The 18,192-nt window shown below is 43.7% G+C and overlaps 2 protein-coding genes across 4 annotated transcripts in view; both read left to right on the forward strand.

The window, feature by feature from the left end:
* BMPR2 (bone morphogenetic protein receptor type 2) overlaps nt 1-8,714 on the forward strand; it is a 102,990-nt gene extending 94,276 nt beyond the window's left edge. For both annotated transcript variants that reach the window (XM_015289366.4, NM_001001465.2), the window contains one exon: nt 1,291-8,714. In XM_015289366.4, coding sequence (XP_015144852.1) covers nt 1,291-1,541 — 251 coding nt within the window. In that variant the 3' untranslated portion in view covers nt 1,542-8,714. The remainder of the gene's footprint in view (nt 1-1,290) is intronic.
* A 6,786-nt stretch (nt 8,715-15,500) lies between these two features.
* The window catches only part of FAM117B (family with sequence similarity 117 member B), a 28,467-nt gene continuing 25,775 nt past the window's right edge, over nt 15,501-18,192 (forward strand). For both annotated transcript variants that reach the window (XM_421944.8, XM_004942631.5), the window contains exon 1: nt 15,501-16,203. In XM_421944.8, coding sequence (XP_421944.6) covers nt 15,666-16,203 — 538 coding nt within the window. In that variant the 5' untranslated portion in view covers nt 15,501-15,665. The remainder of the gene's footprint in view (nt 16,204-18,192) is intronic.

Genomic DNA, 18,192 nt, shown 5'->3' on the forward strand with positions numbered 1-18,192 from the left:
GTAGCTGGCTCTAAGATGCATTGATTAAAATTATTTTTATTATACACTTATATTATAACTTTGTAACTTTTAAAGCAACTGATATTACTGTATTAGTCCAGCCTAGATGGGCAGTCAGGCATTCTCTAGCTTGCTATCTGAGCTTCTACAGTTAAAGCAATCCTTTGTCGGTTCACTACATACATATTAAAAAATAACCAAAGTAGTTAGAGAATGGGTTTTAGTAGACTCCCTCAGAAAAACTGCCTTAGATTTTTAAGCCTGAAAACGTAAGAGGTTACAATGAGAATTTCCTCATCACGGTAAGAATGCAGTCATAGTTATAGTTGAGTACATACAATGAGTTTCTTTGGAGTCCATGGGCTATTGGAGAGACTTCCTAGATATATACTGAATACTCTGTCATCATCAAACGATACTTGCAAACCTCTATGTTTAGGTAGAGACTGTCATGCTAGCAAATTAACCTGGGCTGCCAGGCATTGCATGCTTGGAAAGAAAAAGTTTATAAATGAGCTAGAATAGATCTTTTAAGAAATATAGTTGAATATTCAGCAAATGAATGTTTAAGCTTTCCTTTTAAGTAGGAAACCTTATTTTTTTGTCTTTACTTGTCAACTTGAGTTGAAATTTTATTGAAGTAAAAAATAAAAATAAAAAAAAATTAATGCAGTAACTTTCCTTAATTGAAAGTTAAGAGGAAAGCAAAATATTTGAAGGTTAAGATCAGATTTCTACTGCTGAATTTTTGTTTTCTTCCAGTTCTGCATTGCAACATCCCAAATCCTGATTTCGGATCCTAACAGAGAAAATAGACCATTTGCCTCCTGGCAAAGGCCTGAGCTCTTGCCTGGGGTTTTGTATGTGAAGAACTGCTTTGCGCGGCCAAGTAGGATTAGGGGATCTGTGATTTATTTATGCTTTTAAATGTTTAGCCTTTGCTGTGCTGTAGTAGCTACATTTTTTTTTTTGTACCTTCCATTACAGGTAATGTAAGATACTATGATTGCAAAAGCCCCTCAAATATCAAATGCTGATTCTGCTGTTTGATGCCAATGTGCATTCAAGGTAACACAAATTACTTCACTGAAGTAATTTCTGACAGAGAACAGAATCTGCCCCCTTGTTTTAGTGACAGCCACTGTCCGCTGCCATGTCTCTGCCATACAGTTGCTAAACTTAGTAGGATTTTCTGCTTTTTGTTCTGTTCTGCATGTGTAACAATCCTGCGCTGTCCATTCTGTTCTTTCCTGTAATGCTATCTTTCTGCTTGTTGTTGTCGTTGTTCAGTAGGTGACTCCTCACAGGACGGCAAATCGGGCTCAGGAGAGAAGATCAAGAAACGTGTGAAAACTCCTTACTCACTGAAGCGATGGCGTCCTTCGACATGGGTCATCTCCACTGAGCCGCTGCACTGCGAGGTCAACAATAACGGCGGTGACCGGGCAGTGCACTCCAAATCCAGCACTGCTGTTTACCTTGCAGAAGGAGGCACTGCCACCACAATGGTATCTAAGGACGCAGGAGTGAACTGCCTGTGAAATACTTTAACAGCCGACAAATGACCTTTTTCTTTTCCTTTTCATTATTTGAAACATACAGAAGACATTTTAAAAAACTGCTTTCTCCTCCTGTCAGCAACCCCTATCAAGGACTCGCTTTAAATAGATTTCAGCTATGCAGAAAATTTTTAGCTTATGCTTCCATATTTTTTTATTTTGATTTATTTTTTGAACGTTTTTGCACTTTTATTTAGTATCGCTAAAGTTAAGTCTGTCTGTTTTGACCACGGAATATATATATGTGTATCAAAAATGTGGTCTCAAAATATTTTTTTAAAAAAACAAAAAAAGGTATTGCTGATAATCAGTTTGGACCAGTTCCTTAAGGTCACTAAGATCATAAGCAGACTATAAGACAGGTTTGACTGCGGTGGTGTCTTGTAACCATGTTTTGATTTCTGTGCACAAGCTAGTCTGTATATTTCTATGTTACAAAGTGTATTCTCTTTTGCCCCTCCATTTTTCTTGTGTCATGTTGAAACGTGCAATAGTCTATAGTTCACAGTATGCTTTATTGAAAAGTGTTTCTAAAACTGCCACATGTTCCTGTTTTTGTCTTTGTTATGTTTTCCCTGACAGTTGAGCAGTCAGCCAGTTGTGACAATGAACTTTGCACATCGTAGCCAGTTTGAAGCTGCTGCCCATATCACATCGTGCTCTGAGGTGACAATGTATGAACTTTCCCCAGCTTGAAAGGGCTTTTTAAAAGGAACCAAAATTGAGTTCAGTACCTTTCCTTTGATCCTTCTCAACTGAAGTGAGTTTCCTTAATGGTGGTAGATGCCAGCCTGTCAAGTTCTGAGTAACCAGTTGTTGAACAAATGTAAGGAAACGATGTCAGCCATTTTTGTACTTTATTTTGTGTGCAGTTTCACCCTTTGTATTTATGTAAAATCTTGCTTAGATCACTAATAGTGTACGTTGAAAAATACAACTCAAACAGAAATCTAAGTGACTGTCATACTTAAGAGCTCTAGTGAAGATAGGTTGCAAACATATTTTGTTAACAAAGAGGAAAAAGTATGAACCTTATTTGGCACAAATCTTTCCTGACTGAACACCTCCCAGACAGTCTGGGTAAAATCAGCCTGATGACCTACACAGGTAGGTGCATCCTGACTGGTTGTTGTTGCTGAGCTGAAACTCTTCCTCCCCTCAGGTTTTCAAAGCCCTTCATTCATCTTGGTAAAATCTACTGCATGCTTTTAAAGTTCATGGGTATGAGTATTGGGGGGGGGAAGGTTGGTTTTTTCCTGGTTAAACCCTTCTTTCAGTTTGTATGTAACACTCCACACGTTGATTTTAGCTGTCAGTGAATGTGAATCTAATATGTACTGAGATTATTCTTTTCACCATCTTATATAGATCTTACTTTTCTTTAGAATAATCATTTTTACTGTCTACTGAAAGCAAACCAATTTCCTTACTGGTCAGGCCTTCCTTTCACTTAAGAATTATCCATCCACTTGAGAAGTACTCTGATGGAAAACACTTCAGTAAAAACTATTTAAATTAAATATATATATTTGTGTGTGTGTGTGTGTGTGTGTGTAACACGTCAGTCGTTGGTAATGAGGTCAAGTTTTACCTCGAAAAACTGGTAATGTTCAAAAAATAAAATAAATTCTATGCAGCTGTCCTGCCAAACTCCTATGGTAGGATACTGGCAGCAGACACTTGCCTCCCCCAACCTGTCTTCTTCTGGCAGTCAGAAACAGATGCTCTGTGCTCTCAAGCTTGTTTGTTTCCTTACTATTGCTTTATTTTTTCCCATGAGGTAAAGTTGCCAACTCTGTTTTGTACATCTGATACAACTGGTATAATATATACCTTGCTACATCTGATTCTTGCTATTTCTCAAACCCTTGCTTGTGCTTTATGATTTTCTCCTTCAATGCTTACTAAATGTTTCTTAGATTCTTGTAGGTATCTCCAAGAGATAACTCTAAATCCAAATTTTTGATTCAGTGTAGTTGTAGAAATATAAGCTATGAGGTATAGTTTCAGCTCCCTGTGCTCTTTAAGCACCAGCTTAAATAATAACTCTGAGGTGCAGTTCTGTTATCCTGATGTCTAAATACATAGCTATATTTCCCTCTTCAGAAAATACAGCCTTTCTCTGGTTTTACTTTTAATTCACTTCCCAGCTTCCCATCTGCTACAATCTTGCATCCCAGATGTTGAAAACCTGCCAGTTGCTCAGCTGGGCTTCAAGACCTCAATCAGAATTTTTGGCATTCTGTTCATAATGTTGGCCACGTTTTTCATCTCTTTTGGACTTCTTCAAGTCTACATTTGATGTACAGTATGTTGTCTTGTGATGATTGCTCTATCATGCATATTGAAAACTCTTCACTCATTTTCCAATGGCTTTCTGGTTTGCCTTACATGTATCATCCATCAGCATTTCAGAATATGGGCTGAAAACTGTATTTAGGACACTTACCGAACTTGACAGACTCTGGGGAAAGAAAAGTTATTTGCTCTGACAAGTTCTTTCTGCTAAGACAGATTAGCTGCGATATTCTAGTCTTTCTTTGTAAGAAACCCAACTTCTGTTATGCTTACTGCAATCACAATAATTTTGATACCAGATGAAGATTCTTGTGCAGCTTTTGTTGAACATTTTTTAAGCGTGCATAAAAATTTCATTTCCTTTATTTTTTTTTATCACTTCCTGGAAAACCTTTTGGGGATGAACTTTATTTAGTAAAAGGTATTGGATTTGTAACCTACCATGGATAAATATAATTTGTAGCACAACAGAAATGTGTACTTTATCACAAAATATCCTATAGATTACATAGAGAAGAAGTATTTATTTGTAAAGGTCAGTCAAAACAAACAAGTGCACAACAAAATATTGTAATTCTGCACAGCTAGATGAGATCAGATTAATAGTTTGTTTTTACTGCTTATTTTATTAATGTCCTATTTTATTTTTATTTTTTACTCACAGTGCATAATCCAGTCTCCGCAGAATACTTTCTCTGTAAATTAAATGATATTGAATTTCATCTCATGTCCTGGGGAATCATCCTTAACCAAATAAAATACATGTAGGAGAGAATTCTACGGATCAGACACGTGGATAGGTGGTAAATGTACTGCGATCAAGGGACACGAATGGTTCTCTTTGTTTGTTTGTTTTAGGATAATGATGAAAGTTGATAATATTCTATCAACATCTTGTGTATATTGCAGACAAGTAGAAAAAATGAAAAAAAAGAATGATAGTGTAAATACCTACGAGTTGTGCCACTGTCGAATAGGCAACAGTAGAATATTTGCTATGGTAATTTATAATGTATAATTCAAGTAAAATATTACAGCAAACATTCGTGATGTTTGTGTATATAACCAAAATCCAAAAGCTTATTGGTTTTTTAAAAAAATGACATGCTAGTAGAAGTTAAATGAGTTAGTTAGGTTAATGCAATGTCTCTTTTTCTGTTTCCTACGTTTCCTCACCAACATCACATGGTTTTTAGAATGTGAATTCTAACCATTTGAGCAGACATGCAAGCATAGTCAATTGTATTCTCTTCTAAATTGGAAATTTGCAAGTAAAGCTATCTGAAACATTTCCCTGACTTTGCTTATAAAGCTTGATAGTTTCGTGTGCTGAACAGTAACCATGTCTTTTTTGTAACTCTGAGATGCATTTAAATTGCACAGCTAAAAGACAAAAGAAATTCTCGATTTAAAAGAAGACCAGTTAATATCATCATCTTTAGAATATTCTCTGAAACTAAGAACATTTTTTCTATATTGTGCTTTCTTACCATCATTCATGTCAGTCTTGTTTCCATTTAGAAAATAACCTCATTTCCATAGGCAATCAAGGTCGATTTTTTTTTCAGTACAGGGTGCAAAAAGCAATACAAGGTGGATGCTGTCAGGTTTCTGGAAAAACAAACAAACAAACAAAAACCCTTATAAATCTGCTTATAAAGTATGTATCTTCCCATCTGTCAACTCTCTTAAAAATAATTTATTAATTTTGCTTGCCTCAGTAAGGAAAATAAGGATGTTCTGTATTTGTATGGAATGGATTATTGGGCAAAACTTAACAATAATGAATTGCTATGTAGAAAATACAGATACAGTGTACGAGTATATACCATAATTTCAGTATTCAGTCATCCTGTATTTTGCTTTTGTGATATCCCTGAAATATTCGTAGGGGTTCAAAACAGCAACAGAAGTCCACTAATATAATATTACTGAGTCAACATTGAGGTGATAATTTCCTTCCATTAAAAGATATTCAAAAGATCGTAGCCATTCTGCCATTGAGACGTAATAATGGAAAGTTCCAGCCTAATTAAGGATATTTTTTTTTCTTTTAATTCACGTTGCAGTTAATATGGGAAGAATTGTATCATGCTGTAATTTTTACTTATATGAAAATGATAAAATTCTCAGTGCTGAAAATGAGGTTTTTTTCAGTCATAATAATAATAATTACCTAATACAGCAGTATATGCATGACCTAATGTGTATGAAATTTGGAGCAGCTTACTAAAGAAGATTGAAATAGGTTTGATTAGTCTATGACAGTTGGGTTATAGAGTGGATGACTTTGTATTTTGCATAAATTTGCATTATTTGAACTTTTCTCTCCGGTCTCCCACTATGCATTTTGCCAGGTAAATATATTAACCTCATTTTTGTTTTTTTTTTATGTACTTACTAATTGTTGTTCAACTTTATTCCTTTCTTCGAAGAAAAATCTATTGCAGTGGAGCCAAATATATATATTTTTATCTAAACTCTGTATGTATTTAGATGCATATGTATGTCATGCAGAAATTCCAGGATTAAATTCTGTGAGTTACAGCATCAGATGGTAGCACTGGTAGCAAGTCTAATGTTCCTTTTCAGATATCATTCTTAAAGTCTTTATAATGAAATTGGGCTCAGACTGTGACATAATCCAGAAATGTAAGATCCCCCATGACATACTTGTCACTTTGCCACTGATTCTTTTCCAACTTGAAAGGAGGAACCTTAAAAGAAAAAAAACCTCAACATTTTTAATCCATTACAATTTTTACAAGGCTTTCTTATGCAGTAGCTGCTGTAGTTAAGTGTGTGGTAACCCTTTGAATTTGGGGGGGAGGTTTAGGCCATTAAATCCAATTGGATTTTAGGCTTCTATGTTGTCATAGAAAAACTCAAGCTGTAGAAATGCATCCATTTTAATTCTTTTTTTTAATTTATTCTTTTCCCCTAATTATGTTCAGTTTTGATGTGAAATAGTAAGAAATCAGATTTCTCATTCTGAGGTAACTTTTGTACTGACTGAAACTGGTAGTGGAACTTCTGCTTCTGCAGAAGAGATTTAGGACTCCTTTGAATCAAAATGGGAGTCCTGTTAGGCGCAAATTTACCTGGGAAAGTCAAGATATCACAAACACGGATGTCGCAAACAAGCTGGTGCCTGAGCCAAATGCTGCTGAAATCAAAGAGGTGTCTGCCATTAGGTAGGAGCAAAGAAGAGCTGGTGCTGGTTTGAAAAGTCTTGAGAGGATTAGCTGTGGGAAAGCCAACGTGGAATGCTAGGCCCTGGCTGTTGGTGTTCTGAGGGCTGCTAGCTGGTGACTTGGTTCAGGCTTCCACACTGGGTCAGTACCAGTTCAACTGTGGTTATTGTTGAGAAATGGGACTACACCAGTGGGAAGGGCAGTGCAAGGCTTTCAGATAATTCCTCATTCACACCAAAGCCCTTTGATGTTCATCTGGGCTTAGTGCAGGTCTGATTTAGTGGCTGTTACGGTGCGTTAGTAATATGGAATTACTTTTTATGGCCAATTCTATTTATTTCACTGTAGTTTAATTGCATATGTGCATAACAATCAAGAACTAATTGGAGTTATGGTAATTTATAGTGTAGTAGTCAGGCTGTTTTCAAAGCCCTACTAATCAGTAATTGTGTGAAGTCGTAGGTTGTTTGGTTGGGCTCACTTCAGGTCACACCCTACTGTCACAGCAAGGAAGGATTTCTTCGAAGCTCTTGCAGGCTTCTACAGGGGGATTTCATCTGTCAGGACCATAGATCTTGCCTGGTAACTATTTTAAAGCAAAAATAACTACCCTTATAATTTACTGGTTTTTAGATCTCCCAAAAGTTACTTATTGTAACTCATTCATTAGCTTTTAAAACAGCAAAAATGTGTGAGGTTTCTATTTCTAGAGCACTAGATTCACTTTTTTTCTTTTGTGCTTCAGAACTGTATCATGAAGTACCCGACTTCCATCTTGTTTATTCAAATGGAAAGAAAATAATAGATGTTGCTGTAGTCTTTAGGTCAAAGGAACACAAAGAGACGGGCAAGTCCATCTTATTGCTGACTTCCATTGGTCGCTTTTGAATTTCCTGATTTTTGTGACTCCTCTCTTTCACAATGTTGAAATGTATTTAAAAAGGTTTGTCTGTAATGTTTCTTGTCTGCTTTTTGTCTCTAGAGGAAAGCGTGCTCTATTCACATTTATATAAGCTGGAATCGTACTTTACAATCGCTGTCGATTATTTTTCCCCCAAATGCAGAGGAAAATGAACACGGCAAAAGCCAGTTTCTAGGGTTTGGTCTTCTGTAGAAGCTGAAATAAGGATATGTGAAACTGACATTTTCCTTATGACAGACGGTAAAGAGAGCATTAATTTCTGAGCGAGCTTTTCTGGGGAGGAGGGGGAGAAACCCTAGAATACGGAGTCTCATCAGAACCCTTTTGTTAACGGGTATTTTTGTTTTTTTTTTTCTCTCAAATGATTGAGTAAATATCATGTATGAATTTATAAATAATTGCTTTCAGCTATTTCTTTTGTATAAGCTGCCCAGTACCCTTGCTATGCTGTATAAGTTGTGTTTCATGGAACAGTGTGAGTATGAAATAAAAGCTAATTTTTGTTTTTTAATCATCTGTGGATGCCACTATGAAAGCTGACATTGTTAAAGCCACTACAGAGTTTTCTATGAATACTTGTAAGAATTGCTTTGTTATATATAAACCTAAATAAAGAGATTGTATTGATACAGAGACATTGGATAAGAACGTTTAAAAGGCTATTCTTTAGGTCTAAAAGAAAAGGCTTGCTGTAAAATGGTGCATTATTCCATTTATTAAAGATCATATTAATGACAAAAAGCATAGTCTTTTGTGGGTTTTTCGTGGTGTTACTGGCCGTGAGTAATAAGACACGCTCCCAGGAGTGAAAGTAGAACTGTTGCAGTTCGGTTTTGTTGGTGGAAGGATGAGGAACTACCTCATTACTCAGAGCTGAACGAGACTTGGAGATACCTTGGGCACGTGAAAGATGGTACTTTGTACTGCTACCAGATGACTGGAATAATCAAAGTTTGCCTTTGCTACGTTAATGCAGTGTCTCTGCTTGCTGTTTTGCCCATTCTCCACTGGTCAGTGGTTGAGATGCTAGCGTTGGCAATTAAATAGCATTTGTGTGCATTTCAGAGTACTGCAACAGGCATCTTGCACCTTACAGCACCAAGCACTGTAAGGTGAGACCTCACTGGCTTTAGCTCTTCCTGTTACACGTAGATTGGTAGGGCCCATCCTGCACCTCAGTTAGTTTGGTGTTTACATTTCCTTACTTAATTCTTGTCAATTTATTTTTCTGTACCCACAGTGATAACGATTTTTGCAAGCAAACGAGACGATGTTGCCAGTTTGACACTTTGGCCAGCAGACTACCTCCAAAATGCAAATGAAAGAGACAGCATGAATAGCTTTCTTGCCATCGTAAATAAGGATGAAGCAACGAACTGAGGCAAGTAGTGCACGGGTTGAACACCTGTCTATACTGCAAATCAACACAGCATCACAAATGAATTCAGAAACCCCTGGCTATAGGGAGGGACCATTACAAGCCTCACCTCTCCTGGGAGTAGGAAGCAGCCTCAGCCTCCCACGGTGTTCCTGGCTGGATCTGCAGCTCCCCGGGGGGTTTCTGCATCAAAAGGATTAGGAGATTAGAACAGTCATTGACAAGGAGAAGGTCCCTCCTCGAAAGACAGCACTCTGCTTGCATGCAGTGGCTTGCTCTTGGCTCAGGATAGCTGAGCAATCCCAGATCACAGGAGAAGAGGCTAGCAAACCAGATTTTATTACCTACATTTAAAGCTTTAAGGACAGGCTCACAGGGCTCTTTTTTTATCCAGATGTCTCGGTGACAGCGATGGGAGCTTGAGTTCTCTTAAGTCCTCTCAGGATGAGCTCCAAGAAATTGACACTTTTCCATCAGGTGGTAGTCAGGAAGAGTCACTGCAGGCTGGGGCCACCCGGAGCTCTCATATGCTGGGAAGCACACACTGCTCTTTTCCTGTTGCAGGCACCCCCTTCCTTGCTGCCTCGCCCTGGGTGGCAGCTCTCCTTCTGGCACAAGGGAGATGCTGGTGGCAGCTCTACAAGTCAGGGGGGATGCTGATCATCAGCAAAACCAGGAATGCTGTGTGCATGTTTTACCTTTCCTAGTGCCCTGGAAGGCCGGGCTGTTGCTCCCAAGAAAGGCTGGGAGCCTGTGTGTGGGGCAGCTGTGTGGAAAGCAGTAGATGCCCCCCCCCAGCAATTATCGCTCCTTGCAGACAGCGAGAGCAGCCAAGTCCTGCCCTAACCCAGCAGGTGTGGCTGAGTCTTATCCTCGGGGCATCTGAGAACCCTTGAGTCAGCTCTGCAATAACAAAGTGTTACCGGTGAATTTTACTGATATATTTTTTACTGGGTGTGTGAGCTGTTCAGTGCTAAGAAATGGTCTCCTCAGAGATTTCCCTGCGGGACCTCATGTACACGCTTGAGCCAGCTCTCTCCTGCAAAAATAACCACTTTCATTCAGCTTTTGCTTTGCTGCTAGGAAATGGAAGTAAAACAACAATAATTATATTGCCCTTTGTTCCAGAGCAGCGATGCAGCTGCTGAACGTACTGTGTGGAACACAGCCACATCAGTCTTTCACTTGTTTCCATTCAGGTTCCCCCTCCCCACTTACTTCTTGCTAATTCTGATGTTATGTAAATTCTCTGTGCATGAGATTATAGACATCTGCTCTCTGGCATGATACAAAGCACATTCTATAGGATAAGAAGGTTAGTTTTACACAGACGGGAAAACTCCAGCATAACAAAATATTTGTATGTGTATAAAAATTACCTTTTCACATTAGCCCGAAAGGCTGTCGTTCTCCTTTAAATGAGTTAGAATGTTTTAATTTCTGGAATTTAAATGGTACTCTTAGGCCTTCTACTTTTATGTCACAGGATGTTCCTCCCTTCAGATCCCAGTACCACAGGGAGAGTCTGGGAGAGATGCACAGATGCACATCTGAGTAAGCAGCATTTCTAGATGAGGATCCCAGGAACGCAGCTCAGAATTCAAGGATGCAAATAATGAGAAAGTCTGGAAACAACAGATCTAGATGCATTTCAGTTCCTCGTGAGAAGGACAGCATCTTCCTAAGGCAGCTCATCACAGCCCAAGCACATTTTTAGAATGAGCACACAAACCTTTTATGGAGCTTGTGTGATTTTGACTGCGTGTTGGGTGAGGGGCTACTAGCTGCACTGCGACTCGGAGCTTTGTCTAGCTTTGTTTCATTTTCATCTCCTCAAAGACCATATTCTCTCTCTGACTGTCCTTGAGGCAAAGTCAGGCTGAATGCAGGGTGTGATGCATGAGGATGGGTTAGCACAACAGAGACAAACTGATAGATGTGACCAGGCTAACTAAAAGCTCCCATACTCCTCAGGGCTCAATGCAATGAGGCTTCAGAGCACTATTTGATCCTTGTTTCTGAATAGGTATTTTCCCACTTCAGAGTCCCATGCCCCTACACCATCATACACTTTGCTAAGGTAAATTAAACTAGTTTAACAGCAAGGTTACTCTATGTATGTGGAGAGTGAAGTCATGTTATTTCATCTCTCCTTCTCAGTGAACCAATAAGCCATGCTAGAATGCTTTTCACAGCTTCTTGAGCTTTTATAAATGTTATGAAAACAAACAGAAGCAAAACAAGTTTGTAGACATGAATGAGAAGAACCTTTCTTTCTTCTAGGTTCTCTTAAGTGAATAGCGTTTATAGATCTGTGCCTATTAACATACACAGGATGTTTATCATTCTGTCATGTGGCCATAAAACATCCATTATTGAAACGTTTCCATTTATCTAGTTAATTGATAATGTTGACAATTGAGATGAATATTTTACTAACACTATCATGGTTCCATTATACTCATAGTATAGAAACTGTGTGTGGCTTGTGAGAGCAGTGTTATTCTTAGGCCAAGAGTTTTCTTCTACAGTTCGTGTGCACTGTTCTGCCTGTGGGCTAGGAATACCTCTCTATGCACAACACAAATGCACACAAACCTTTGTATTATTTTACACGCTTTGTGATTTTGTGCTATAAATAATAAGGTTTTGGAACATACTTTTTAAAGAAATACCACCGAAAAGGAAGGAAGTCTTTGTTGATGGAAGGAAGGAGTTATGTGCAACATGCTATCTTAATGTCAGTGAGGGACTGACACCTCACCATATTACTTTTCTTAACGACTGTAACCTCATAACTTGTGGCAAGAGTGTATTTTGCTTTGAGTTGCCTTTTCCTTACTACATGAGGCTTGACTTATGTCCCAGTCCCCATCTGTTGTTTTTATTGTTTTAATCTTAATACCTTATTTTCAATCTGCCTGCCTTCCCAGATCCCCCCGCATATTCTGCAGTATTAAGTGGGATCTTAGAGGCTTTGTGAGAAGCAAATTCCATTACATTTGTCCTACCTTAAAATGTCTTTTTCCCCCGTTGCTGTTCAACACTCAGACAAACAAAGCTAACCCACTCTGCAGGGGAGAGATGGGAAATGCAGCAAAATATCCTGGGGCATAATGTACTGTTTAGATGAGGCTCCTGGAGTCTTTAATCTTTCAACCCTCAAAATTACTTGCAACTACTGTAGCTATAACAATTATAGGCAGAAGGGCGCTCCTTTATGCGTGCTGCTTTGCATTTATTTAATTTCAGAATAAGACAAGAACACATTTGAAGCTACTTGGAGTGCATTCGTTTTCCATCCATTTTGCTCATTACTGATATTATTAACAGTACATTTTTCATATACATTACTATGAGCAGTGAGTGATTCTACTTATAAACCTTCAGTCCTCAGGACAACAAGGTTCCTTAAGCATCAGTTGCCTTTGTAGTGAGTATGTTGAGACTGGGGCTTATGAACTTAGTTACACCTCTCCGGCCCTTGTTTGACTGGTGAAAGGGCTGGTGTGGGAGATGATGGGAGAAGGCTCACAGCCTCTGTGACAATCATTTTCATTTGTTTTGTATTTGGATCCCTGTTGGCACCATCACGCTGTGTGTGGGCAGGTAAGAGCCACTGATGGGATGAACGCACAGCCTACAGGTGCTGCATGAAGCTGTATGAAACGTGTGGAGTGGAGCTGGCAGGTCAGAATGTGGGAAGCGGTGTGACAGCTGAAGCAAACCCAGCTGTGGGGAGATGGGCACTGCCAGCAGGGGGGCAGTTTGGGTCCAAACCACTGTGGGGGCAGGAGAGGGCATTGCTTTGACTTCTGTGTTAAGAACAACCTTTCTAAACTACTCACAAGTAATTCATAAGACTGCCTTAGTTGTTTCTTTTCTTTCCATAGGGTGTAGGAGTAAGAGCCTGTTGCAACACATTCGTTAGTTTAGGCAAATGAACGTATGAAGCACACGCAGTTTGATTGGGTCTGCGCACACGATTTTACATGTTGAACGTTCATCTCTAACACATGCAAAGCAATGCGGCTGCTGAGGAGCGGCATACGTAAATGCTTTGCTTTGTACAGAGCTGTGCATGGCAGTGCCATGTTTGCAGTGTGACGACTGCGGGAGGTGCTGTAATTGCCACAAGTATTGTGACTTGGATCCAAAAAGCGCGTCATGCAAGAAAAATATGCATCGATACCTTTCATTTTCGGCCTCTTTGAAACAGTAACAGGAATTAGAGTTTGTTCCGAATCTCTTAACGCCTTCAAAGTATCTTCCCGGCATGTCACTTCCAAACAACTCCAGTATTTCTGGAGAGGATAAGTAACCCAAGGAGCGAAAACCTGCTGAGCAACTGCACTGCCACTGGGTGATGTCACAGTGAGAAGAACGGCAAAGAGGAGTATATTTTCTGCTCTTGATTGAAAATTGCAACAACAAAGCAAAGTATACATAGGTTAACCTGCTTCGGCTCCCCTGGGGTGCCCTGGGCTGCAAAGTAGCAGCCACGTCCTGGTTACTTCTGCAGGCACACCAGCTGCTGTATTCCTACCTCGCAGGCATTTACCTGTGCAGCATTATGAAGCTTGGGTTCTCTTTGTCCGTACGTGCATGGAGTTGCTGGGGAAGTTAAGAGATGCCTTCACCTCAACTGTCTGCTCTCTGCCTCAGCTGTTCCTAGCGAGGCAAGCGCTGTTTCCCAGATGTTTCCCTAATTAAATGGCTACTTGGGATTATGATGCTGAGGCACGTTGTACCAGCAGCACTTGTGATGGCTACAGGAGGAGGACTGTGAGCGGCCCTACATGTGCTGTTTACAAGGTGACTTAAGTCACTCACATGTTGTTAGATGGAAGGGGTACAGCAGGGATGGTGCACTGCCAGGTTCTGGCCTCACCCTGACAGCCGCTTTCAAGGGTAGCCCGGGACAGTTCTCAACACTGAACACAGCTGTGAGGCCGGCTTTGGCTGACCCATCTGCTGCTGTGGAGTGTACGCTACCATTACGTACACGTACATTACCTGCGAGCAAGCATCGTGAGCTTTGACTGAAGCTCAGTTACTGCCGTGCACAAGAGCTGACCAGCTTCATAACAGCCTCCTCCAGTAACGCATCAGCCCCGTTCCCTTCTGCCAGTCTGATTTCCCGTTGCAAAAATCCATCGCCTCTTCCAAGGCTTGAAGTAGACCCGTGCCCAAGCACGGTACAAAGGGCCTGCACGCAGCAGCTTGCTTTTCAGCCTTGTTAAGTGTCAGCTACGCGAACGGAGCTCTGCAAGGCGGGACGGGGCTTCAATCAGAAACGGCACCAGAGGGAGGAGAAGTAAACCACCTGCCAAGGGAGAGCGGCACGTAATCTGCGGTCACGCCGTTTGTGCCGTGCCAACGGTACTCAACTGCAGCACGCATCGTGCACAGCGGTACTGACGAGGATTTGGCATACGGCTCGGGACGGTCCTCCCGAGCAGCCCAGGACCGGCAGTGGCGACAAAGAAGAGAACCGACGGACCCCGTCGCGGCCCGCGGGAGCTGAGGGCCGCTCGCCTCGCATCGCAGCGACTCGGCGCGCGAGCGGCGGCCCGACACAAAGCTGCGTTCTCTTCGCCGAAGGACGCATCAGGCTAAGAGGATGCCCGCAGCCACCCCCTACCTTCAAAGCACCGAGGGGAAGACGCAAAGAATCTGACGACGAGCAGTAAACACGGCAATTAAGGGGAAGGATGGCCAAGTCTGCCTGGATATTACCCACACATCAGCAGCGCTAAGCCGGTAGCGAGGCGATTGGATAAGCCGCTGCTGAGCCCTCGCCCTTCCCGGCGCCGCGCTGGCAGCCTCGAGCCGCCGTGCAGCCGCCCCCCTGGACGAGCCCCCCCCGCCCCGTGACAGCTCTCCCCGCGGGGCCGGAGGTGCCGCGCCGCCCCCGCCGCCCGGCCCGCGGGGAGCGCCCGCAGCCACAGCCCCGCGGCACGTGCCGGGGCGGCGCGGGGCCGCGTGTCGCTTTAAGCGCGGCCCCCTCCCGCTCCCCGCGCAGGCCCGGCCGCTCCGCAGCGCGCCCCGCAGCCAATGGGCGCGCCGTAACCGCGCGAGCCGAGCGGCGGCGCGGCCAATGGGAGGGCTCGCGGGGCGGGCGGGGCGGGGCGGGCGGCCGGGGCACTATTGTTGATGAGGCGCACGGCGGCGCGGCGGGCAGCGTGCGGAGCTCCGGGCCGGGCGTGAGGGGAGAGCGGCGCGGGAGCTGTCCGAGGCGTCGCGATCCCCGCCGGGACCCGCCCGCGCTCCGCGCCCTTCTCTCGGCTTCCCGCCGCCGGCCCCAGCGGACGATGTCCCACCAGCGCGTGCGGCGCGGCGGCTCCCCGACCCCCGCCGCCTCCCCCGGAGGAGGGGGCGCGGCGGCGGCGGGCGGCGGAGCGGGAGCGAGCGGCCGTCTCCAGCCCATGCGGGCCACGGTGCCCTTCCAGCTCAAGCAGCAGCAGCAACATGGCAGCCCCACGAGGAGCGGCGCCAGCGCCCCGGGCGGGGGTCTCGCGCGCGCGGCGGCCGCCTCGCGCAGCATCAGCCCCACGCGCGCGACGCCCACCGGCGGGCGGGCCGGCCCCGCCACGGCCGCGCAGACGCCGGGAGGAGGCGGCAGCCCCACGCGCGGCGGCGGCGGGGCCCGGGGCAGCCCCCCGCGGCCGCACCAGCTGCCGCCGCCTCCCCCCCCGCCGCCCCCGCCGGTCGCCTGCGGGCCCTCGCCGTGCTCCTCGCCGCTGCCGGAGGGCAGCTCCACGGCGGGCAGGGTCCGGCACCCGCGGCACTCCCCGGAGCAAGGCAGGAGCTCGCCGGAGAGGAAGAGTCCCGGCTCGCCGGGCTGCAAAGGTGAGCGCTGCCCCGGGCGCCTGGCGGCCGCTACCTGAGGGGGCGGGGGGCGCGCGGCCGTTACCTGAGGGGCTCTCGGGGAACCAAAGCTACGGCAGCCATTGCGTGAGGTCATCTCCGCGGCACCGAGTAACGTACCGAGGTCTTTCGTTCGCGTGTGTTTCCTTTTGTTGCTTTTCCTTCATCTCTAAACGCGTTTATAGCCAGACTCTATGTGTATTTCCCATCCTGGCCCCTGGGGAGGAGTGCAGCCACGTTACCTGGTCGCAATCGCCTGGTGCTGTACTTCAGCAAAGCAGGCGTTAGCTTTATTTTGCTTCCTTTTCAGATGTACTTCTTTGAGACTTGCATTGCAGAGAAGCAGGTACGTGGTAGAGAGCAGTGCCATGCAGGGTTCGGGTTCTGGTTTAGATCTCCAGCTTTGCAGATAGGATTTGCTTTACTGAAGGTTGCATTCTGAGGCTCTGGATTGAAGAATGTCTGTATTCTTCATTGGAGACTCTTGTTAATCATTAATCTTCTTCCTGGAAACGTTATTGAAGCTCTCATCAGAGACGCAGTCTCCTGACCTGGAAAACGAGGAGCGGGACGGCCGCTCCTGACATCCAGGTTCAAAAGTGCATCAGGCTGCTGAGGGTGCGGAAGTCTCTCTGTCTGCAGGTCAGGATGTCAGGGCCTGCTGAAACCGTGCTGTTAGTGAACTTCTTTACCAGATCTGAGGATTAGCTTATAGAAAGAAACCAGGTGACTTCATCACCGACGTGCCCGCAGAACTCCTGGCTTCTTACAAGATGTGCAGGGACTGATGAGTGGTGTCTGTTTACTTTCTGCCACCTGATTAAATCTATGGGCAGTACTCGCATGGACCTGAAATGCAAATTGAGTCTGGTTCGTACTGCTTAATATTTGTCTTGTGTAGTCCAGTGCTTGACAGGCGCTGAGCCAGCTTTGCTTTCCTCATCTAGCTGAGAAAACGTAGCAGGCAGGAACGTGGAAGTGGAACTTGAGCTTTGCATGAGGCTGGAGTTGTGAAGCTGTGCAGGACACTGTAGGGTAACGTTCAGAACCTACTACAGAGTAACAGGTTTTCCTGCTTCTTGTTTTCAGTTTTTGGTGGCTTCTGTTTGTTCCTGTAGCTGCAGCCGTGTTGTGGTTTTGGGTGATTGTTTTTGTTTCTTCCTTTGGATTGAAAGGAACCTTAAGGTTAGACAGATGGTAACTGCTTCTGAACTTCAGTACTGATTCTGCAGATTGTACGCATTAGGCTCAACTTCATGGTTTTCGGGTGTTCTTTTCTGGTAAGCTGTTGGGTAGTTTTGAACTGGGAGGTTTTATCATCCTCCTTGATACACAGGAGCTCCAATTTGTAGATACAGAAACGTTGATTTAATAGGTTCTTTCTCTGGGTGTGTGTTTTCTGGTTTGGTTTGTTTGCTTTGGACCTAGGTATTCTGAGCAGAATTACAACTAGATGTTCAAAATACTTAGCTGAATTTGCTATTGATGTTGGGGTAACTATAAGCTGGAGGTTTGGTGGCACATTCCCTACATTTCTGTGTTTTTCTTCATGCTTCCTCCCAAGGTAAGGCCAAGAGTTTAGATCTTCTCACGACACATTTTGTTCTCTGATATTCTCTCCCTGCAGTCTCCAGCACTGATTTCACAGGCTTTAGCTTCTGCTTCCATATTAATAAATACTGATATATTTTTTTTCAGTGTCTGTGCTGTTGTTCCTGTCACCTGCATGGTGACTGACTCCTTTGCCTCATTCCTGTGCTGCAGGGTGTCTCCTGCCATCTCCACTTGTGGTTCAGTTCTTGCATAGGCATCTTTACTCATCTGCAAACCTCTGTTAGAGGAAGTTAGTTGTGGGGTTTTTTTCCCTTTCTCCCAGCACGTGTTCCTTTTCTACATAACAAGTTTGGCACCTGTAATGCCTGTTGACTTTCTTCCCTTTCTTTACTGCTATCTCAAACTATATTGTATTTT

The sequence above is a fragment of the Gallus gallus genome, chromosome 7 (genome assembly GCF_016699485.2).
Source record: "Gallus gallus isolate bGalGal1 chromosome 7, bGalGal1.mat.broiler.GRCg7b, whole genome shotgun sequence".
In the NCBI taxonomy this organism is placed as follows: Eukaryota; Metazoa; Chordata; class Aves; order Galliformes; family Phasianidae; genus Gallus; species Gallus gallus.